This window comes from Canis lupus, chromosome 33 (genome assembly GCF_003254725.2).
Source record: "Canis lupus dingo isolate Sandy chromosome 33, ASM325472v2, whole genome shotgun sequence".
In the NCBI taxonomy this organism is placed as follows: Eukaryota; Metazoa; Chordata; class Mammalia; order Carnivora; family Canidae; genus Canis; species Canis lupus.
In genome coordinates this window covers 26,740,363-26,765,046 of record NC_064275.1, presented here as the reverse complement: position 1 = coordinate 26,765,046, position 24,684 = coordinate 26,740,363, and the positions used below count along the sequence as shown (strand labels likewise).

Below are 24,684 nucleotides of genomic sequence, written 5' to 3'. Positions count from 1 at the left end.
ATTTTATAATCCTAACAGCAATGTATGAGAGCTCCAATATCACCACATCCTTGCCAGCACTTGCTGTCTGTAATAATGTATCTGATGATGGGGCATCAGGGTAGCTCAGTCAGTTGAGTGTCTGCCTTAGGCTCAGGTCATGATCCCAGGGCCCTGGGTGGGATCAAGTCCCACATCAGGCTCCCTGCTCAGCAGAGAGTCTGCCTCTCGCTCTCTCTCTCTCTGCCCCGTGCCCCTGCTTATGCTCTCACTCTCAAGTAAATAAGTAAAATCTTTAAAAAATAATAATGCGGGATCCCTGGGTGACGCAGCAGTTTGGCACCTGCCTTTGGCCCAGGGCGCGATCCTGGAGACCCGGGATCGAATCCCACGTCGGGCTCCCGGTGCATGGAGCCTGCTTCTCCCTCTGCCTATGTCTCTGCCTCTCTCTCTCTCTCTCTCTGTGAGTATCATAAATAAACAAATAATTTAAAAATGCATCTAATGATTATAGTCATCTCAGTGAAGCATATCTCTATATGATTTTAATTTGCATTTCTCTGTTGACTAATAATTTGAGCATCTTTACATGTCTTTATTATCCATTTGTATATCTTCTTTGGAGAAATGTCTATTAAGATTCTTTGCCCATTTTTTAATTGGGTTGTCTTTTATTATTGAGTTGTAAGAATTCTTTATTTTAGGGGCACCTGAGTGGCTCAGTTGGTTAAGTATCCAACTCTTGATTTCAGCTCAGGTCATGATCTCAGGATTGTGAGATCAAGGCCTGTGTCAGGCTCCAAGCTGGTCATAGAGCCTACTTAAGATTCTCTCCCTCTGTCCCTCTCCAAAAAAAATTTTTTTTAATTCTTTTTTTTGGATAGAAGTCCTTTATTACATACAGTTCATGGATATTTTCTCCTATTCATATGTTGCCTTTTCACGTTTTTGATGGTATCCTTCAAAGCATGTGAGTTTAATTTTGATGAAGTCAAATTTATTTTTTTTCTTGTGCTTTTAGTGTCATAGCTAATAAACCGTTGTCTAATCCAAGATCACAATATTCACATTTATGTTTTTTTCTAAGAGTATTATAGTCTTAACTCTTACATTTGGGTTTTTATCCATTTTTCTTTAATTTTCTTGTATATGATATAAGGAAGTGTTCTTTTTTTTTTTAAGAGTTTATTTTTTCATGAGCGACAGAGAGAGAAGCAGAGATATAGGCAGAGGGAGAAGCAGGCTCCACACAGGGAGCACAATGTGGGACTCGATCCCAGGACCCTGGGATCATGACCTGAGTCTAAGGCAGATGCTCAACCCCTGAGCCACCCAGGCACCCCATAAGGAAGTGTTCTAACTCCATTATTTTGTATGCGGCTGTCCTGTTGTCCCAGCACCATTTGTTGAAAAGACACTTTTTCATTTAATTGTCTTGGCATCCTTGTTGAAAATCAAGTAACTATAAGTGTGAGGATTTATTTCTAGACTCTCAGCTCTGTTCCATTGAGCTACATGTCCATATATTTATTCTTTCATTTGTTCTACAAAGATTTATTGAACATCTTGACATGTCCGTGTTACTTGCTTTTGGGAACTAAACCATCTCTCTTCAAAGCCCAAATCTTCAAGAAACACATTCTAACAGGATCTCACATCCCTTTTTCTTAATGAGATAGGAAGTGATTTCCTTTTGTAGGCACACCCATAGAGACAATTTTATCTCTGATTTATACACAGTCTTTTGACAAGTTGTCTGTTTCATACATGTTCAGAAGTCTGAATGTGTTTTAAAAGGCTTGGAAGAATGAAAATTGGTCTGGGATAGTTCAGTGGCTGTATTGAAGATGAGGTTAGTTTTAAAGTGGAAGGATGATCTGCAGCCCTGGTGAGGGTTCCTGGCAGGTGTGGAATGGCCCACTTGCAACCTGAAACATCCAGGATGTTGGTAAGCGTAGTTGCTGCTAGCATTAAGGTGAGAGAGAAACCCAGAGAGGTAGGGGTGGAGGAGCTGCTGGACTGTATACCCATAATTCTTCCAGATTCTACTTTGGGAGCAGTTCCTTGCCAGTACAAAGTTATAAGGAGAAACTGAGGCTTACAGATAATGGCTTATTGCTGAGTTTCAGGTGACCTAAAGGAGACAAGAGTCTTTTGTAATGGTGATGGCTAGTCTCTACATAAGGATTGTGATTGTGCGAATTGAAGGGATAAGCCAAAGAAATTTAAACTTAGCAGAACTTAATGATTATCTAAAATAAAGATGATTGCAGTGTTACAATTTCAGGAAATTGGGAGGATAACTGTACCAATGCTTACTGTAATAAACAAGGCGAGAATGGTTTATAAAACTAGTAAACTTTAATATTCAAGTGAATTAGGAAAGGTAATTTAACCATTAGGTAATACATCAATATACAATATAGATAGGACATAAGAAATGCATAAGAAATTTGCTAGATACAAATACAGTTGATTTCCCTACAATGGGTGCCTGTTCCTTTTTGAAACCCAATTGTAAAATGACCTGTCAGTGTCTTAATTTTAGAGGTTAAGCAATGATTTTGTTTTCTCTATACGATAAATGTAAAATGTATTGCACTTGGCCAGTGACTTTGAAAGGCTTAAGAAGGGTACTGAGATTCCATGGTGTGCTGTTGCCATTAACAATGTTATAGTTTTGGGAAAAAAAGCAATATTAGTGTTTTGGAGGAAAAAAGGTTTTAATATTGACTGTATTAAAAAACAGTTTATGTAAGTTTCAGTTGCTCAAGATAGTTTTATAGCTAAACATTAAAATTGAATGTTTCAGAAAATTATTACGTGTTGAAACTTGGTACAATATACATTTATTTACCCATCCTAAAATTTCTTTCAGGAATTGTTCCATCTTCTGTTGTCCTGACTTCTTTCCAGGTGATGTCAAGAGTTTTTCTGATATGGGCAGTAACACATAGCGTCAAAGAGGTAAGTGTTTTTACATAAAGTAAAGTAATATCAGCAGCGCTAGTCAACTTTTCTATCTTACGTGTGTGTTATGGCTAAAGATGGAACTCTAGGTCACATCAGTATAGTCCAAACAAAATGCAAAGTCACTGAAGGAATTGGGTTACTATTGGGAAACATACTCCAAATATGCAGTGTTATTAAAGAGAAGACTGGTTAAATGATAAAGTCCTGTCATCCTAGTTCCTATAGAGATTTGGGCAATGTGGACGTGGTTCTGCAACTCAGTTATATTTTGGGGGTATCTTGTTTGTATCCAGCATACTAAACTGGACATCTGCATCCATATATAATGGGACTACTGGGGGAGTTGGGGATATTAATTCAGTCCAGGGCAGTCCTCTTTGTAGGACCAGGAGAAACAAACTTGTTTCCACCCTGCCCATGAAGATGAATGGAATTCCCAAATGTGCTGAGTCTAGTGGCTCTGGAAGGGGAGTGCTCTTCAGGGGACCTGGGGTGATAGGCCCAGGGATGCTGGGAGAAAGCCAGCATTACCATCAGTATGAATCCACAAATAAGCTTTCATTTTCTAGTATGGGAGAAGGGGATTATTTTCCTGTGTGTATTTTGCTTTTTATAAGTCATTTATTTCTTGTTAATGTCACCTTGAAGCAGAATACCTGTAGCCCCCAGGAGGATCATTTTTCAATTTTTCAGTCCCAATCACCAGCAGTATTGGAATTTTGGGGCTCGTGAAATGTGCTTATCCATTAGCAGCATTCTTTCTGGTGTATTCATTGTATTCTATTCTTCCAAAACCCCTGTCAAAACATTTTGTTTTTCGGGATTTATTTTGACAGTTTCATTTGTGTTTCAGCTGATGAGGTGCTTTTTTTTTTTTTTAGCTTTTTATTGGCATATGATATACATACAGAAAAAATGCACATGGCTAATGAGTTTTTAGCCAAAGCTGTTTAAGCTAAGTTATTATTTTTGTTACATCCATACGAAATTTGCTGATCCAAAGGCTTTTTTAAAAGCTCTCTCATTTCTCGAAGATGTTTAAGCTTTATGTACAAGAAAAATGTAAAAATAATCACATACTTTTTAAAATTTTTATTTTAATTCCAGTATAGTTAACATACAGTGTTTTATTAGTTTCAAGTGTACACTATAATGATTCGACAATTCTGCACATTACTCACTGCTCATCATGCATGATAAGTGTATTCTTCATCCTCTTCACCTCTTAATCCTCTTTACTCATCCCCTCTCTGATATAACCATCTATTTGTTCTCTATAGTTAAGAGTCTATTTTTTGATTTGTCCCTTTCTCTCATTGTTTGCTTAATCACATACTTTTTAAAAAGTGATCTCTCTTTTTTTCTTTAAAAAAAGGGGGGGGGTTTAAAAAACCAGGCACATAAATCCTTTTTTAAAAATTTTTTAATTTAAATTCAATTTAGTTAACATATAGTGTATTATTAGTTTCAGGGGTAGAATTTAGTGACTCATCAGTTGCATATAACATCCAGTGTTCATTACATCATTACTTACAATTCCATATAACCTCTTCATTTCAAAGTTCTTTCTACAGATCGTTTTTAACCAGTATTTCTTTCTCCCTTAAGTATTTACACGGTTTCTTTTTTGTTTTAACCAACAACGTATAAACTTCCTGATAGTCTCAAGTGACCTAAAGTTTCTTTCTGATAGGAACTCATCTATATTCTTAAATAGGTAATTATGTACTTTCAGTAACTTAATATGAGGCACATGAAGACAGGGTCTTGTCAACTATGAGCATGTGGTTGTTTTGCCTAAACAATCAGATATTAATTGTCCAGGTGCTGATGCTCCAGCTGATAGATTACTTATGGCCTTTGCTTTTTCCTCCTCTCTTCTGCCTCTGTGATCACTCTTCTCCTTTTCTCCTTATTAGCCTCTGGCAAAGGGAGTAACAGGTAAATCTTAAATGCTTATGATTCAGGTCAAGCGATTCTGTTCACCATATTACTAGCAACATTTGCCAGGATTTCCTAGGCAACCAGTAAGACTGCTTGGTTTAGAAGCTGTTAACTGTCTGTGTGGATTACAGGTACATGGACCTGGCTATTGTCCTCAGTAACCATACTGCCTGACAGATGCATGGATTTGACCATTTCATATGGTTCACATATAGTGTCATATTTGAGCTTTGCAGTAAGTTGTATACTTGTTACATTTACATTTTCAAAATTCTTTCTCTGTAGCCACTTACCCAGTTTCCACTATAATTGACATATCATTTTCTTAAGAACGTGGTACAGTTAGTTTTGTTGTCTTTCTGCCACCTCTTGGGGCCTCTTCTTTTCACATACACCCTATTAATTTGTTGACTTACTCCTTTCTCACATAGTTAGGATTCAGTGTTTCTGCTGTTCAGGGATCATAGCTCTTTTCTCCTTGTTCACCTTTTTTTTTTAAACAAAACTCTCAGTATTTTGTTTAGATAGTTGACCCCCCTCTTGCCATGTCATCAATAAGCCTGTTGCTGTGGCATTTCAGAAGCTAGTCTGCTGTCTGTCACCTGTTCCTCAGCCCCTGCTCTTGCCCAAATGCTATTTTTCCTGCCTTAGAGTCTCATATTAGCTATAATTCACTATGTTCTGTATAACATTACTTATGGCTTCCCTGCTAAACTTCCATTCTTCTGTTTTCTGAAACATCATTAAAATATCCTGATTTCTCTTATATTCAACTCTATTTACTTTAATGGTGACAACCATGTAACTAACACATAAGGAAATTGATGTCAGAAAGAACTGCTTAATAAAATATATCTCACTTTCTCATAGTAATGTTCAAATTCTTTTCATACTACTCTACTTTCATTCTCAGTTTCTTTTTATATCCTATTCCCCTCTAGAGTGGACAAGAATTCTTCACCTTCATTGAATTACATTTGGATTTATACTCTTGCTGCCCCCTCCTCTCTGGCCTTCACATGTTTTCCATGCTCATTTCCTTTGTTTTTCTGTAATTGTATATGGTGTGCTAGGGTATGGCTAATATACCTTTTAAGACTAGATGTTACTTTTTTTTATATATGAGGTATATTTCCTTTTAAGAGGTCTTATGGGACATGCATCTCACTTGTCATTTTAATTCTCTACCCATGGAGTGCTGGTCACATAAATGGTGTCATGTACATCGTAGAACCAGAAGGTGACCAGATGGTTTTCTATTGTGGTATAAAAGGACCCACCCATTAGTTAGTGTGACATCTTGAGTGTCAGGATATCAAAGAAATAATTGTGGTCTCTATTGAAAAACTTTTTCATATCTAAGCATAGCAAATAGCCTACCCACTTTTTTCCTTTTAAAGAGAGCACCTATATGAGCATAGTAAAGCTTCTGAAAAATGACAAGCTCAGGGTGGAAGGTAGGTTGTAGGAATCAGCAATTCTAGATGACCTCTTTCCTTTAGAATTTTCCCACCTGTGTCCCAGGCTTGAACTGGCTCCTTCCCCATCCTCTACCCAGGCTCACCGCTGCTGCTGCCGCTGCCACATCAGACCACCATGGATGGGCTTTTTCTCCTCACACTCTGAGTCTGTCCTTTGTCTCCTCATTGAGCTGAAACAAGACTGCCATTTTTCAAAGTGAACTGCAGTGAAAAAATGGCACCCTCTATCCCTCACTATAACCCCCTTCAAAAACAGACAAGTTCATAGGGCATATATTCTTCTTTTGTCCGAAGTAGCTAAGCTGAGCCCCAGATTCCATGATACACAAATGAGCCACTGTGCCTTTTCCTGGCCCAACTCTCTTTGAAGAAGCCACCCAAATCCTCATTGGAGTTCTCAGCAGAAGATCACTGTGTTCTGGAGCAGAAGTCCCTCATCCCCAACGTGGGCAGTAGTTGAGAAGGAAGTTGCTGGACTCTCACTGTGACTTTACCCAAGTGCAGTGAATACCCTTTACAGTCCTACTAGTGATAGCTTGCATAAAATAAAGCTATACCCTTCTCTCCTTTCTTCCTCACCCTCTGCCACCAATGAAAAAAGGAGTGTTTTCCTGCATTCTTCCAGAATGTTCTGTGAGTTCTCCTGATTTTACTAGTCAGCTGTTTCCCACCTCCCTTGGTATGCTACTGGGCCTTGTACCAATCTGCCATTCTTGCCAACTTCTCACAAAAAGCTTGCAATTAGTGTTTAAGAAAGTAACCTCCAGTTTTATCATTTTATTGATTTTTATTGGATATGTTATAGCTTATAGAAGGCTTTATTAAGGTATATTGTGCTCATTCACTCTTGATAGCCACTCTTGTAGCCTCCAATTAGAGGTCAGAAGCTAAAGAAGCAAAGTGACTTCACAAATCCACCGTATGAGAGAGCTGGAAATGGACTTCTGATTCCAAAGTCTTCCCACTGTATCAGAGTTTCCTTCTCACCATTTAAATTGTGGTGTAAACACAACTTCATTTTTGTGTGCTGACCATGCTTTGTCTATCCCGTATGGAGTGGAAAACCCCCATCTCGGACCCAGGAACTCACGCCTCTAAAGCAGTTCCATCATGCCACGTGCATGCTGAGGTGGCCTTCTCAGTCAGGTCAATCACCTGTCTGTGTGTGAAATGCGCACATGAGCTCTGGGCGCTCGTCTGCAGCCCTTTCCCCACTTGCTCCTCGGTTGTTTAGTGCTCCAGTGGCTCTGTGATGAATCCCTCCAGTTAACTAAGCTTTCTCCTTGAAAGTTCCAAGACTGTTTTTCTATTGGGGTTTATGGACTATTTGGAACAGAAATACCCAGAAAACTTAGGAAAAAATGCACGTTCCAAGTCCCACCACACACTTGATATAGAATCTCTGGGAATAGAGCCAGAGAATATCATTGTTATTAAGTTCCTGAGGTAATTCTATGAATTCTAAGGTTGGACAGATACCCTAAGATACCATATGTTGTGCTGTAATTTTAATTGACCTTCTCTTTTCACTTCATATTTCTACCTCAGTTACTTGAAGCCTAACCAGTTCTCAGCATTCTTTTCAAGTCCAAGAGCCATGGTTTCAGTCTTGAAGAAGGAAAGCCCTAGGGCTCCCTTATACTGCTAAGTAAAGGCACTGTGGAGTTTCTGGACCTTTTTCCAAAATACAGTCTGCTGAGCTGAGACTCACGTGCGTGTCAGAGAAAGCCTGAGAGGCCCACCTTGAAGGCAGTAGAAGATGGGAAGGCAGAGCATTAAAGAAGCAAAACTGTCTTTCATTTGTTCTTAAAAGAGAGAATATGGTATCCTGCTGCTTCACTTTGGAGTGGGTTCTGGGATGGGCTTGATCCTGGCCATGCGCTTCATGTTGCTTGGCCTCAGCCAGCAGGCAGATTGTTGAGGAGGCCATTCCCACCTGAGGAAATATCACGCAGACACTTCGCCTCCTGGGATTGATCAAGAAATGTCGCCTTCCTTGGACAGTTTTATTATTCTCTACATAATTAGAACTCAGAATAATAGAACTTGGAGGCTTAGTGTGTGTGAGGAGTTGATGAGTCTTGATTTTGACACTTATCCTGCAGCTGCAGACAAAAGGCTTCACCATTCTGGGCCTTGTTTTTCTCCTTGTAATGTGAGTATCTGTCCTGCTGATGTCATGGAGTTTTTGTGAAAGTGAAATGAGACGGGTTTGTGGAAACAGGACAGCGGTATTCAGAAACCAAGTCCTCTAGCCTGCAGCTCTTGCTGAGCAACTTCTGAAAGCCTTTGTAAAGTGGTTTCACCACAGAAGGAATGCTCCTTCGTTCATAGATGAACAGTTTTCTTTTTCTTCCTCTTCTCCTCTTCTTTTTCACTCTTACAGAAACTAAAATACGAAGTAAAGTGACACCCTAACTCCCACACTCCTCATCCTATTTTGGTCACATTACAGGTTTTTCTTCTCTGCTGGGTTCATAGCGTGCGCGTGCTCTTTGTTACCTCTCGAGGCTGCTGCTTCCGTTAGTGTGTCCTATAGCGGCACATGCTTGTTGTCGTCCCTAATGGCTATCTGTGAGCATGGTGTTTCCATGAGGCAGGAAGGGCGCCTTCTTAACCTCATGAATCAGATGAGGAGCTCAGTGCTGTGTCTGGGGCAGTGTCCCTCCTCAGGCTCTCTACTTGGACCAGAAGCCATGCCGCTCTGTCTTCCAGCACGGCACCCTTACCAGAGTGACATTTCATCTTAGCAAGGACCATTGGGATGTGTTTAGTATCTTGTACCCCCTTGAATGCTGAATGTCTCAGAGTCCCCATCCAATTCCATCTATTCCCTTACTTTCTATTTTAAATATTTCTGTAGGTGGATTTGCATCACCTTCACTTTTAAAATTAGCACCTCTCCTCAAGGTAGAAAGCCTCATTACTTGATTGTTAATCAGACACTGTGAAACTTGAGACAGGTCCTAGACAGAGACAGCCATCCTGTGTGGCCACTTCCACAGCTGTCAGTAACGGGCATTCGAAGACGGTGGTACTTCCTCCTGGCTAGGTGGTTCATTCTGCTGCTGCCTATATTTAGCACAGATGATTTTGGCAAAATCAGACTGCCAGTTTTTCTCTCAGTGTTTTTCTGTCTGTCTCTTTCCAACATTTTCTTGAGCTATGTATAAAGATTTTTATTTCAAGATACTGGAAAATATTTAGATTTTGTAAGTTCAGTTCTGCCGTCCATGTTGCTTCTTTCTCCCGTTGTCGTAGTGCTGTTGTAACCCTTGCAAAATTCCACTGGAACTCATTTGTTCAGAACATACTATACTCTGACGGTACCATCCTTTGATAGTTAAGTCAGTTGTGTTAAGACAAGAAACAGTCAAACCTCTTAAATCAGCCAAGCCAGTGTTACCAACACTTCCTGCGGAACACAGCCCCCTTTGTCAGCTTATCATTGAATAGGTTCCAAGTGCAACAAAATCAGGAAATTGGTTTCATTTGTCTTTCATGTTAATCTTTTTCTCCTCCAGGCTCTCTTCCCCGTGGTGACCCTGCCCCACAGACACCCCTACACTTGAAGCTTCTCAGGACCTTTTCTTCTGCTCTCTCACCCCAAGGGCTAACACTGACATCCACCATTCCTAGTTGTCACTTCTGGCATGAGAGGGAACAGTTACATTAGGCAAATGCCCCAGAAGGCTGCATGGTTATTTTCATTTGAGGGGAGGATCTCACTCAGGGGAGGAGGAGCAGCGGCCAGACCTGCCCTAGCCTACCTCGTTGCAGACCATCCTGGAGGCGCCCAGTCCTTTCAGACTTGAGCACTGGTGACTTCCTTTTCCTCTGCCCCAGAGCTTCCAGATCTTAGGTTTTCTAGTGCATTGTATAGTTCAGTTAGTCTTTTTATATATTATGCTAAAGTCCCCTTTCCCCTTAAAATTGGTGTTCTGGATGCATCAGTGTGGTGGCCTACATTTGCTCCTATTTTTGGTAATGAAATTTCTGACAAATTTATTGTTGGAATGCATCATCTTCAAGCATTAGACAGTTCTGTACTATTGGGTAGTATCTTAATCTATGTATTGCTGCTGCTTGCAAATAGTAGGAAGCCTGGTTAGAGCCAAATCTGGTTCCTTGCAGTCCTGAGATTAACAAAGATGCTTGACTCCTGACATTAGAAAACCGTCATGGAGAAGGAATGAGAATGAAGGAAGGAAAAAATGGATACCTTGGTTGTGAAATAATTTCCCAAATAAGACCACGAGATTTATTTATGGGCTGGAGCTTACATGGTTTCAGCTTTGTTACATGGCATCAGTTTGAATTAAAGAAGCACATGGGGAAGCAAAACTACGTCACAGAACTGTGCTGCTGAGCTGTATTGTCAGTGGACAGTTACCAGGAAGTAAATTCTGGCATTCAAAACAGTTCTTATCCATGGTTTGAAAATGAAATGCAGTAAGGTGCTTATGTAGATTTTTTATTCCAAGCCTAAAAGGGGAACTTTTTTGGTTACCAAAATTTGTCTTTTAGGTATTTTCTCTTCCCCAGCACTGTTTGGTAGAACTATCTGCAGTGGTAGAAATGTTGTTGAATACCACCTGTGTTGTTGAATACCATAGCTACTAGCTATATGTAAACACACTGAACCCTTGAAATAGGTTAGTGTGACTGAGAAACTGAATTTTAATTTAATGTAATGTAATTTACAATAGCTACATGTGATGGGAGGTTGCCACATTGGTGCAGCTGAGAATTTTGCCATTCTCTTGATTTCAATCAATTGGATTTTCATATACTTGATCTCGTATGTACATGACTGTGTGTGTATGTTTTTTTTTAATTTTAATTTAATTTTATATGTGGGGCTTAAACTCATGATCCTGAAATCAAGAGTCTCCTGCTCTACTGACCAAGCCAGCCAGGCACCCCTGACTGTGTGATTTTTTAAAAAACAAATAGTGGAAAGAAGTTTATATGGTATACTTGGTATGCTGTGTTCTTTAGATCAAGGGTTTTTTGGGTTGTTGTTTTTTAACACTTGAGATTAAATTGTTATAAAAATCCTACCTGCAGATTGAGGAAACAGTGTGGATGATATTCTCTGTTGCAGAGAGAGCAGGTGATTAGCTGGTGAGTCAGAAGGCCATGCGGGCCCCACCTTTCAGAGCCTGCAACTTAGCCTCTGCAGTGGACTCACCATGATAGCATGTCCCAGGTTTGCCCTTTTTGAAAACCATTTCATAACCCTTTTCTATCCTATTTGAGGTAAAAGGTGTCATAGAAGTACAGTCAACATTATTATCCCAGTGAGCTCAAAGATTCTCATTTCACACTATAAAAGTGAGATGATTGACATGCATCGTGAGCATTGCTAAAATATGTCAGCAAAGTCAAGGAAAGTTAAAAATTATTACCTATAAATTGCTTTTAAAAAGGTGTGTTCCACAGTACAATGAGTGGCATTTCTAAAGCATTGATTAATATTCATTTGAAAACTTTTAATACGTGGGAGGAGGAACTATATCTTAAATTACCTTCTCCTTTGCCAAATCAGCCTTTTATATACTGTAGCTTTTCCAGCATAACTTTATTTTTAAGCATGAATATGGAGTATGAGATAATTTAATTAAAGATATATTTATTGACAAGAATACCAGGACATTCAGCCTTCTGACAACTGGCCTGCACAGTGAATGCAGCAGATAACTGGTCTCATTGGGAGTCCAACAATGACGGGCAACTCCCTGCTCCTATGAAATATATACACAATGCATTTTAGTTTCTTCAGGGAAGAGGGTTCAATAATGTTTCACACTTAGTCCTATCAAGAAGTCAGGCACCTCTCATTACAAGCTGTGATGCATCACAACTAAGATCAAGCATATTACTAAGTCGTCTGCATTTTCCAGAAAGAGGACCCTTTTCAAGTCTGAAGTGAAATCCTGGTGCACTTCGGGAATTTGTAAGATGTGACTTGATGTACATGTGCAGATACGTGTGGGTGCATGCTGAGAGTATGCTTTGCATTTTAGAAGTGGGGTGGGGGAGAACTAATTATCAGGCTTGATGCATTACAGACTTACCTTTTGTTTTCTTCAGATTGCCACCATAAACATTTGTTTTTAACAAGAGGAGACTTGGCATCTTCTCCCCTTTTCCTTATTTTGTTCTGTCGAAAAATGACCAGAATAACCAAAAACTTGAAAATTGTACGTCTCGTTTGCGTTCTGCATTTGGTGCTGGACTGTTAGATCAGGTTTAAAGAATCTTTTATTGAGGTCATTGCCTAAAAGAAAATTATGTTGTAAAAGCTAATCAAGCTAACCAGTTTTTTAAGTAATATTGTATAGTTTTTAAAACTTCAAGCCTTTCAAAATGTTACATTTGTGTAGCACTTTAGGACCTGTGCAGAAGCTGTGAGCTGGTAGCAGATGTCTATCCCACAGGTGGGTTTGAAGGGAAAGTCCAGGAAAAACCCAGCAGCTGGAGGATGTACCTCTCACAAGAGCAGAAGTGCTCATCTCAGCTAGTGATTGCCAAGTGTTATGCAGTACGAATTTTTTCAAAGAAAAGGTAGAAATCTAGATTTTTTTTTTATGTGTAATCTCCCAGCTATAAAAATTGGCTCAAATATCTTTAAAGCACCATACAAGCCCAAACAGAACATCTGTGGTCCAGGACTGTGGACCACCACTGCAATATTTCTACTCCAGGAGATGGTATTTATAGCCTTTATTTTTATTTTCTGTCTTATTAAAGATTTTGCCATTATTAAACTGTTATAGAACCAAAAGAACTATGCCATTTCACGATACGTATGGCCAATTTTGTGTTCGTTTGACATTTAGGTTTCTGACAATAATCAGTCCTCTTCCCTCTGAAGTGTTGAGTAGGCACACTGCATTTGAAGGTTTGGGGGCAGACAGTGAGGGGCAAGTATGCTCCAGGTCTCCCTGTGGGATTGCAGTAAGTAACCTACTGCTGTGGTTCTAGACTAGATTAGACCTATAGAATCCAGGTTGGGACTGCCTGTGATCCCATTTCTGATGAGACCTCCACGCTTGGGTTGGGATGAAGAAAATAGTTGCATGAAATGATAGGCTCTTTGGAGGTGAAAGAATCAAACAACTCTGGAAGAATCCTGGAAAACCTTAGCAGCAGGAGGTCCATAGACATCCCAGAGTTGGTAGAGGCATTTGAACCTTCAAGTTGAGGGAGGGGTGGCATCTCTTTAGCAACACTGGAGCAAACAACGGAATGCAAAACAACATCAAAACATTGTCTTGGTAATTAAGCCACAGAGGTGGCCATCACTGAGTCACAGCATAGCTAGCAAAGGTAGTAGGAACTTAATAATTATTTGTTGAATTGAATTTTTCTTTTCATGGAATAATAACAACTGTTATTTATTAAATTGCTAGCACTTTACTAAGTACCTGTATGTTTTTCTGATCCTACAACAACCTTGCAAAGGCATATATTCTCCTTTTCCTTATGAGGGAACAGAGGCTCAGTGAAGGTAAGTAAGTTGTCTCAGGACGTGCAGCCCAGAAGTCTGAAGGTCCCTGATTCTAGCTAGAGCGGTACTGATTAGAGAAGAGGCTGGTTAAGGAAGTTACCACCATCCTGTCATGTTTTCTAGGAAATAGGCTGACTACATGGCAGCATTAAAGTTGGGCTAATTGGGGACATTTTAGCATTCGAATCTGCATGTCTGACTTTGTCATGAGTACAGCATTGATTGAGTGTTGCTTCGTGTTGACTGCATGTTTATACATTTTTTTCGTTGCATGTTCAGAAAAGTTGATTTCATAACCAAGAGTTGTTTTAGTAGGCCCAAAAACATTTGACTAGGCCATCATCTACATCAAAAAATAGTCCTAATAGTCCTTAGTTATTGTGTTGTCATGGAAAGAATTTTTTTAACCAGTTTCCTTTGTCATTTTAGGTTGAAAAAAATCTATGTGGATGCACATTTTTCTCTCCTTTAAATGAGAAAAAATATTAATATTTCTTTATAATGTAACACATTTTCCCTGGAAAAGGGTATAGTATTTTCTGGTTTATTTACTATATATATACCCTATCAAGGATTTTTAATAAATGCTTAATCATAAAGGACACTTTACACATGAATTGTCATTTGAATAAGACTAATACTGATTCAAACTTTTTTTAAAATCACCACATGTCAATATTTATTACATTTTAGTTCTTTTGTTATCAAGGATGAAATTCCCTTTTAAGTAGATAACTAAATGAGTTATATTTTTGTTTAAAAACTTTACTAAAGTTATGGAAAGGACCAGGATTGTCGTCACAATTGTCCTATTCTCCAGCCCAAGCCCTCAGCTGACGTCACCAAGCAGGCACCAGCCCTGACCCCCGGCCTCATTCTCACTGGGGAGCTGCCCTCCTCACCCAAGGCTGTTCCAACCAAGTCAGAGAATATGCGGGCTTGGACTGCAGACGGGTCACCATTTGTTCATTCTCATTCACTCAACAAATATTTATTCAGTACCTTCTACGCTCCAGCCATTGCACGAAGCACTAGGATACATGAGAGAAGGAAACCTATAGGTGCCGTCCTCACAGTGCTTCCCCCATAGCCCAGGAGCAGAACTGAGCAGACAGCAGTGCCATAGGGTAGGATAACGGCTAAGGCAGAGGAAGGACAGGGCGCTCCCGGCACCTGTGGTCACTTGTTCCAGTCTTCCCCGCCGGGTTGTGTCTGTTCACGGAATAGTCTTGGGGACCCAGGGAATACATACATAGTGCTTAGAATGGGGTGTGGTATTTAGGAAATATACAATAACTGTTAGCTGTGTATTCTCTATGATGTCATCTAATCATGTCACAAAATTTTAGTGACAAAGTTCTATGCAGCTGTTTTGAATTCTTTTCTGTGTCCTCAGGTCCAAAACAGATATAATTGACTTTTCACATAGAAATGAATGTTTTTTTATACTTATTAAAATAGTCTCACAGTTAGCTGGCGAAAATTTATACATAATTACTTTGATCATACTTAAGGAATAATTAGCCCTGCAAATGGGAGTTATCATTATCTTAATCATTATTATTATCCTAATCTAAAGCATTTATTAAAAATTAGATTTTGGGGACGCCTGGATGGCTCAGCGATTGAGCGCCTGTCTTTGGCCCAGGGCATGATCCTGGGGTCCCAGGATCAAATCCCACGTCGGGCTCCCTGCATGGAGCCTGCTTCTCCCTCTGCCTGTGTCTCTGCCTCTCTCTGTGTGTCTCTCGTGAATAAATAAATAAAATCTTTAAATAAAAAAAAATTAGATTTTGGCAGCTCTTGGGTGACTCTATCGGGTAAACGTCCAACTCTTAATTTCAGCTCAGGTCATGATCTCAGGGTTGTGAGATCCAGCTTCACATCGGGCTCTGTGCTCAGTGCAGGGTCTGCTTGAGAGTCTCTCTTGCCCTCACCCTCTGTCCCACCCCCATCCCACTCTCATGCTCTCTAGCTCTTTCTCAAATAAATCTTAAAAAAAAAATTTTTTTTTGCCTTTTAATTAAAGCTAACCCCTCCTCAAAGCAAGTTTCTAGACCTGCTTTCAAGGTATTTACCATCTAAGACAGTATAAATTGAGAAGCAGCATTAAATATATTATTCCTTCACAAGTTACCCTCTCTGTGCTCTTCTTTATATGTTTTTTTTTTTAAGATTTTATTTATTTATTTATTTATTTATGAGAGACAGAGAGAGGCAGAGACACAGGCAGAGGGAGAAGCAGGCTCCCTGCATGGAGCCTGACGTGGGACTAGATCCCAGGTCTCCAGGATCACTCCCTGGGCTGAAGGTGGTGCTAAACCACTGAGCCACCCGGGCTACCCCTTACTTATATGTTTTGTCATAAATCTTCTTATATCTTTTTGTGGTCATATAGCCTGCCTCTTCGAGCAGATTCAGAGGCTTCATATCAGAAACAATATATCTAGAAACTAAATGTTAGTTGTATTTGCTCCTGATTATGCCCCCAGAAAAGTACAAAAACTCAGATTCTCCACCTCTTGGCATTTTTACTGCATTTATTCCATTACCTTCTCTTCTGTATTTATATACCCATTCTCGTCCTTTTCTGCACCTTGAAAGCAGGCTGTTTGCTGTCTTGTCACCCCTAAAAACTTAAGTTCATGTTATAGACATTCTCCTCCATCACCTGCGGTGGAGGTGATGGCTTCTATTACCTTCCAAATACTGACACAACACTGCTGCCTCCTCTACAGGCCCCATTCAGATTTCACTAGCTGCCCACTTTTTTTTTTCCCCATTCTAGAATGGCAGACATTTACTAAGTATTTCTGTGCTCCAGTTATTGTGCTAATCACTAGAATACTCAGGGAAAGGAGAGACATGTTGCTATGGTATTCCTGCCACATACGTGTTACATTTAGTTGTCAGGTCTCTTAACACACATCAGCCTCAGAGGGCTTCTTAGTCTTGCTCTGTCTCTCATGTCCTTGACACTTTTTAAAGAGTACAGGCCTTAATTTCTATAGGGTGACCCCCAATCCACATCCATCCAGTGTTCCCCCATAACCAGTTCAAGTCATGTATTCTTGGCAAGAATACTACAGAAATGGTGCTGTGCTCTTCTTAGGGCATCACGTGAAGTGGCAGTGCCACAACTACCCATCGTATCCCAGTAATGTTGACCCAAATCACCTGCTCCTGTCGGTGTCTGCAAAATTTTCCCACCTTCCAAGTCACCACCTTCCCCTTTAAAAAAAGGGGGGGGGGTTATTTATTCATTTGAGACAGAGTACGTGCACATGAACAGGGGGAGAGGCAAGGGGAGAAGGAGAAGCAAACTCCCCCCTGAGCTGGGAGCCTGACACAGGGCTCAAACTGAGGACCAGAGCTCATGACCTGAGCCGAAGGCAGACGTTTAACCATCTGAGCCACCCAGGCGCCCTACCATCTTTTCCCTTTTTATTGATTAGTATTTTGTGGGAATGACTCCCACCTATGTCAGCCACCTCTGTTGTGGTTACCAGATGATGCTCTTCTATTTCTGTTTCCTCTTTTACATATATTAGGTGGCTTCCTGCTGTTAGGAATAACTTTCCTTTTCTCCCATTTATTTATTCATTTCTTTATTTCATTTATATCAGTTTGGACTCATGAGTTCCTATGCAATTCCATGGATTATAACCTGTTATTTACTTTGATGCTAAAATTATCTGTGATTTGGCCAGTGGGAACTCTTTCTTCTTGTCCTTTTGATATGTCTCCCTCATCCCTCATTCATTGAACATCCCTTTACTTTCTGACAAAAGAGATTTCCAGACATCTTGAACTTCCCCAGCCCCAGCCGTGGAATCAGCCTTTTTTGCCAGGGAGCTCTGGTTCCTTTCAGTGGGAGATGGTATTTAGGAACGAAGATCTGGGTAGCTGAGGTGCTTCATTTCATGCTACTGGGGTGTTACTGCTTCTAGGTCCTCTCAGTGGAGAAAGCTAGGAGATACACGTGCACGCGCGCACACACACGCACACACACACACACATGCATGTACTATGCATACATATATACTCATACACACATACATCTAAAAGTATTTATATAGCTCTGTGTGGGTGTGCATATGTATGTTTAATTATGAGTTCATACAGACTCCTCCAGTTATAATCCAACACCTTAGTGTTGTTTCTGGCATCTTCCTTCCATGTTTGTAAATACCTCTCCAACAGTAAGAAGCCCTTTTTTTTTTTAGCATATTGATTTCTTTGCTTAGTTTACTCATTCCATATAACTGATTTCCCATCCCCCATCCACACTGGCCATCGCTTCTGCCCATCACTCTTGTCTCTCCTCCACCTCCCTATCCTTGGTTGCCTAGCCTCTGGGTCACACCTGTCTGTAGCTCCCCAACCTTCCCTCTTCTGTCCATTCCCTTGGCCTCCAGGCCCACTGGTCTTCATGTCCACATGGCTCCCTACCCTTTACCACCTTGAGCTTTCAGCCCCCATGCTGACTCCTCCATGAGAGGAAGGGAAAGAGACACTTAGGTGAATCTTAATGCCTACCCAGAGACAAATTTGAAATGATTGGGATGATCACTTCTCTGGAAAACCAGAGGTATTCCATTCTTTCTTTGTTCTCATTTTCTTTTTTATCTTTGTTTTTATGAGTTTGTTTTCATTTTGAATTCAAATTATAGCTTATATTTTTATTCCTACAGAGCAGAGATAGAAAAGAGAAATAAACTTTTGAGATAGATTTTAGGGGTCTTGGGAATAAGCTAACCCCAGGAAGTAAAACAAGGCTAAAACATAAAAGCAGTGAAGATTATTAACAAAGCAAGGCTCAGGGAAGAAGATTCACACTAACTGTAGGGAACACATTAGGGTTTGTTCCAAGTTCTTAGGTTGGTTTCTATCTCAAGTCAGTTGATTAACGGGTAAGTTCATTTTGGATATACTCAAGGTATCCCTGGATGGCAGTGACCTAGAATGTGTCATACTTTACTCAGTCCTTTTCAGTGAGTCTGTTCCACTCAGTCCCTCCAATGTCTCTTCTTCAGAGGCGGGCCACATTGTTTGGAGAACTTAATAGCTTTCTTGATACTAGAAGACTGTCACATTTACCTTATCTGTTCTCCCGCTCCTTTATATGGGTTCCTGTGAAGTTTGCTTGGTTTCATAAGACAGGCATTCTTCCCATAACAATAGGGGTGTGTTGTGTATGTGAACAGTTCAGAGTTTGGGAGCACAGACCTGAGTTCAATTTCTGTAAGCCTCACTTGCCTCATCTGTAAAGTAGGGATTTAATCAGGTAATATATGTAAAAACATGCTTGGTATATAGTAAGACTTCAGTAACTATTGAGGATAATTATTTTTACTGCTATTGTCACCAAATTATTAAAAAGGAATTATTGAAAAAGAACAATCAAAAATGATCAAAGGACTTGACTAGACATTACTCAAGAGAAGATATGCAAGTGACCTAATACGCACTTGAAAAAAAACTCAACATCTATAATCATTAGGGACTGTGTTTCAAAGCCACAGTGAGATGCCACTTCATACTCACTAGGATGACCACAGTCAAAAAGGGAAAAAAATGACCAGTGCTGATGAAGATGGGAAGAATTGGAACCTTTGTGTACTGTTGGTGGGGGTGCTAAATGGTGCAGCCACTGTGGAAAGTTTAACAGTTTCTCAAAAAGCTAAATATAGAATCACCATATGACCCAGCTATTCCACTCGTAGATACATATCCAAAAGAACAAAAAACAAGGTACTCAGATGTACACCCCTGTTCATAGCAACATTATTCACACTAACCAAAAAGTGGAAATAACCCAAATGTCCATCAGCAACTAAATGAATAAGTAAAATATAATGTACAGAAAGTGGAATATTTATTCAGCCTTTACAAGGAAAGATTCTATGGGGCGCCTGGGTGGCTCAGTTGATTAAACACCAAATCTTGATTTTGATATGATCACGATCTCAGGGTTGTGAGGTGGAGCCTTCTGTTGGGCCCTGTGTTAGGCATGGTGCCTGTTTACAATTCCCCCTCTCCCTCAGCCTCTCCCTCCCCCATGATCACTCACTCTCTCTCTTCCTCTCAGATAAATAAATGAATGAATGAATAAAATTAATTCTGGTACACACTGCAACATGAATGAACTTTAAAGGTATTATATTAATAAGGCAGACACAGAAGGACACATAATATGAGGTACCTAGAATAAGCAAACTTTTAAAGACTAGTGGTTTTAAAGTAGACTAGTGGTTACCAGAGACTAGAGAGAGAGGGAAATGGGATTATTACTTACAGGTACACAGTTTGTTTGAGATGATGAAAAGTTCTTGAGATGGATAGTGGTGATGGTTGCACAACATGATGAATATACTTAATACCACTGAATTTATACTTTAAAATGGTTAAAGTAGAGGCACCTGAGTGGTTCAGTCAGTTAAGCATCTCCCTTTGGCTCAAGTCATGATCCCAGAGTCTGCTTAACAGGGAGTCTGGTTCTCTCGCTGTCCTTCCTCATGGCTTTTGTGCGTGCTCCCTCACTGTCTCTGTCTCAAATAGATAAAATCTTAAAAAAAAATAAATAAATAAAGTGGTAAAAATTTTGTGTATTTTGCCACAGACAAAAAAAGAGATTACGGAGATTTAAGATGGCATAACATGAAGGACATGCTTCTGTGTACTTCCTTTTTTCATAGTGTCCATTGGGTGTAGATACATTGAACCCCTCCCCTGACACACACACTCTGTCAAAGGAACACTGAAGAATGACATTTATGGAGGTAAACAGGTCAGAGGAAGGGAAAATTGAGAAGGGGGCAGCCAAATGAACCTAAGAACAGGGGTTGGCCTGTGGGCCAAATCTAGCCTATAATTTGTAATGGTTCTTATGTTTGGTTTTTTAAAAGATTGTATGTATGTATGTATTTATTTATTTATTTATTTAACTGAGCGAGAGAGCACATGCAGGGGGAGAGGGAGAAGCAGACTCCCCACTGAGCAGGGACCCTGGTGCAGGGCTTGATCCCAGGACCCTGAGAGCATGACCTGAGCTGAAGGCAGACACTTAACCGACTGAGCCACCCAGGCTCCCAGTTTTTGTTTTTAAAGTGTGTAAAAAACAGCAAAGATAAATGACAAAAACTACATGTGGCAGCAAAGCCTAAAATATTTGTTACTTAGTCTTTTACAGAAAAAGTTTGCCAACACCCTGTTGGGAACATTGCTGTGGGTTGAATTGTGCTCCCCCCAAATATGTGTGTTGAAGCCCTAACCCCTGGTGTTACATACTTGGAGACGGGGCCTGTGGGAGGCCCTTAGGTTTAGATGAGGCCACGAGGGTGGGGTTCTCCTGAGGAGATTGGTGCCCGTGGAAGGAGAGACCCCCGAGAGCTCTTCCCTCTGGTCCCTGCCCCGTGAGAACACGGTGTTAAAGCACCAGCTGCAAACCAGGAAGAGACCCCTCACCAGACGCCACACATGCTGGCACCTTGACCTTGGACTTGCAACCTCCAGAATTGTGAGAAAACACATTTCTGTTGTTTAAGCCCACAGTCTGTGGTATTTTATTACGGCAGCCCGAGCAGACTTAAGAGAAACATACTCCTCAGAGCTCTGCCAAAAACAGACTCTACTCCTCGCCTCTTAGATTTTACCAAAATCTCCTCTCTTCACAAATGAAGGGGATATTAAGAAGAGGAAAGAACAGTTCCCATAAAGCACGAGCAGGGGATTTCTTTGAAAGAACCCGAGTGGTAAGCAGTGGGTTCCGAAATGCTAAGGAGGATGGGGGTTCTACAATAGTGATTTTCTTATGTGGCACCATCTGCTTTTCTTTGAATGTAATAAAAATGACAGCTTTTCATGTACTGATACTCCCTGAGCCTTTTAAAGTCAAACATATGATGCTATTTGTGTGTAAAGGTTTTTCTCTTGCGCCCATTTGTTTCTCCAGCTTGAATTTCTGTGTAAACTCCCTTGGCTAAATTACACAAGCCGCCCACACCCAGCGCCTCCTCCCTCGTAGAGCCGGGCCGGAAACCTGCCTTCTGCAGCGCGGGGGGTCCGGTACGTGGCTCAGGCACCTGGCAGAGGAAGGGTTCCTGGCGGGCCCTGCGCCCACTCCCTCATCTGTGTCCTGATCGTGAAGATGCAGCTTTGAAGCATGGCTTCGAGACATTTTCGGCAACCAACCCCTTGTCTCCCTCCTTTCTTTTGTAAACCTTGATAATAATCCTTTATCTCTGCCCCCCTTTTGCCCCAAATGCCTCCTTTTCTCTTAAAAGGCAATAACAATCGGGCAGCCCAGGTGGCTCAGCGGTTGAGCACCTCCTTTGGCCCAGGGCGTGATCCTGGAGACCCGGGATCGAGTCCCACGTCGGGCTCCCTGCATGGAGCCTGCTTCTCCCTCTGCCTGTGTCTCTGCCCCTCTCTCTCTCTCTGTGTCTCTCATGAATAAATAAGTAAAATCTTTAAAAAAAAAAAAAAGGCAATAACATAAACATTGGGGTGCCTGGCTTACTCCATTGGTAGAGGGTGTGACTCTTGATCTGCAGGTCATGAGTTCAAGCCCCACATTGGGCAGAGATTACTTTTTAAAAAATTTTTAAAATATTCTTTTTAGAAAAACAACTTTATGGAGGTGTAATTTACATACTATCAAACTCTCCATTTTAGGTGCTCTTTAGTAAATTTTCCTAGTTGTGTAACGGTCACCATAATCCAGTTTTAGAGCATTTCTGTCACCTCACTGTGATCCTCATGCCCTTTTTTTTTCTATATTTATTTATTCATGAGAGACACACAGAGAGAGAGGCAGAGACCCAGGCAGAGGGAGAAGCAGGCTCCATGTGGGAAGCCCGATGTGGGACTCGATCCTGGGACTCCAGGATCACGGCCTGAGCCAAAGGCAGGCGCTAAATCACTGAGCCACCCAGGCGTTCCCCTCATGCCCTTTAAAAGCTCATTCCCGTTCCCACACCCAGCCCCTGGCAACCAATAATCTGCTGTCTCTAGATTTGCCTTTTCTGCAAGTTTTGTATAAAAAGATCATTTGCAGAGATCATTTGCAGATTGAGTTTTTGAAGTTCGTCTGTGTTGTAGCATGTATCAGTATTTCTTTCCTTTGTGTGGCCAAATAGTATTCCATTGTATGGATTATGTCACATTTTGTTTATCCACTTACCAGTTGCTGGAGATTTGGGTGGTTTTTACTTTTTAGTCGTTCTGGGTAATGTTATGTGTCCCTTTGCCAGTACATCTTTGTGCGGGCATATTAAGCCTCTTATTCTTGATAATTAATAATGTGCTTCTTGTTCCTGATTTAAAAAGTAACTGGATTGAACTTTTTTTTTTTTAAGATCTTATTTATCCTTTTGAGAGAGAGAGAAAGAGCACTCATGCATGGGGGGTGGAAGAGCAGGGGGAGAGAGGGGAGCAGATTCTCCACTGAGCAGGGAACCTGATGCAAAGGCCTGACCCCAGGACCCTGAGATCATGACCTGAGCTGAAGGCAGACGCTTGCTTAACTGACTGAGCCACCCAGGTGCCCCTGGGTTGAACTTATAATCCTAGACCTTAACCCCTCCAAAGCTAAACTGGCTGTTTGATTTTTTTTTAAAGCCTTGTTGATCCTTTTTCTCTGAGTCACTGACCCTTGATAGAAAGGAGGCTCCCCACTTGCTAGAAAAATGTTCTCAACTCCTGCTTTCAAAAATAAAAATAAAGAAAATAGAAGGTATATCACTCAAGCTAAAGGGCACAGATTCCACACCTGTCTTGTGTGCAGACCTGTGTCAGTGGCTGAAGAAAACCAACTGAGAGGAGCAGCCCTGGAACCCTGAAGACCTCACAGGGAATATAAAGCCAGGGAGCTGTCCCCACGGTATGCCCTCAGCAATCAATTACGAAGGGAGGTCTTTAAGTTACTCTCTCTTCTCTCACCTTCTTTGACAAAGAAACATTATTTTTAAGAAGTACTATTTAAAGTCTCTGCTCATTTTTTTTTCCAACTAAAAAAATTTCCATTTATGCAAGGAAGTTAGTGTTAGCCAGAGTTTCATGCCTTTCCCACGTACAGGTTATGTGCACATCCTTCTCTAAAGAACAGCAGCTGGAGGCCCTCAGCGGCCCTGTCCAGTCAGCCTTCCACCCTTCACAGGACTTTGTCCTGAGCAGCCTCAGTTTGGCTGTGTCCTGGGTCTGGGAGCACACAGCCTCACGCAGGGCCTGTTTTATTAGTCATCTGGTTTGTACAGTTCTTATTTTGAACTGTATTTTACTCCTATTAAGTCTGCCATTAGTCTTATGTCATTTGCATATTTTAAAGTAGTTAACCCTCTCCTTTTCCAAAGTAAGCTTTGCTAGTTCAAGGGTTCTTACAACCTACTCTGATCCCTGGGTGGGATCTCATCTATGTGGAATGGAATCATTGGGATGAGACTATCGATGTGGACAGATACTGGTTGCTTGCTTGCGTGGTTGTTTGGTCGGTCATTTGAACAACCACCTGCACCCTGTTGGCACATATGAAGCTTGTGGTTCATCAAAAACTCCTCATCTCTTAGATTCATAAGCTAGGTCTTCCTCATCCTATAACGGAGTCATTTTGTTGTAGCTGAATCATGTATAACTTCACAGTTAACCTTGGTAAATCTTAATCTTACCAGGGTTTTTTGTTGTGGTAACTTTTGTTTCTGGTTTTTTGTTATGGTGGCGGTAACTTTATAGTTAACCTGGTTAAATCTTATCTTACTGGGTTTTTTTGTTGTGGTAACAAAATTTACCATTTTA

At 40.7% G+C, this 24,684-nt stretch overlaps 1 protein-coding gene and 1 long non-coding RNA gene across 2 annotated transcripts in view; one reads left to right on the top strand and one right to left on the bottom strand.

The window, feature by feature from the left end:
• HACD2 (3-hydroxyacyl-CoA dehydratase 2) overlaps positions 1 to 24,684 on the top strand; it is a 111,345-nt gene that overhangs the window by 71,732 nt on the left and 14,929 nt on the right. The window contains exon 4 of the mRNA XM_025475030.3: positions 2,858 to 2,946. Within this exon, the coding sequence (XP_025330815.3) occupies positions 2,858 to 2,946 (89 nt within the window). The remainder of the gene's footprint in view (positions 1 to 2,857; positions 2,947 to 24,684) is intronic.
• On the bottom strand, positions 11,814 to 15,186 carry LOC112677162 (uncharacterized). The gene is made up of 3 exons (XR_003146853.3): positions 14,896 to 15,186; positions 12,458 to 12,660; positions 11,814 to 12,124 (listed from the first exon to the last, which is right to left on the bottom strand). It is a non-coding gene; the product is annotated as an uncharacterized LOC112677162 (long non-coding RNA).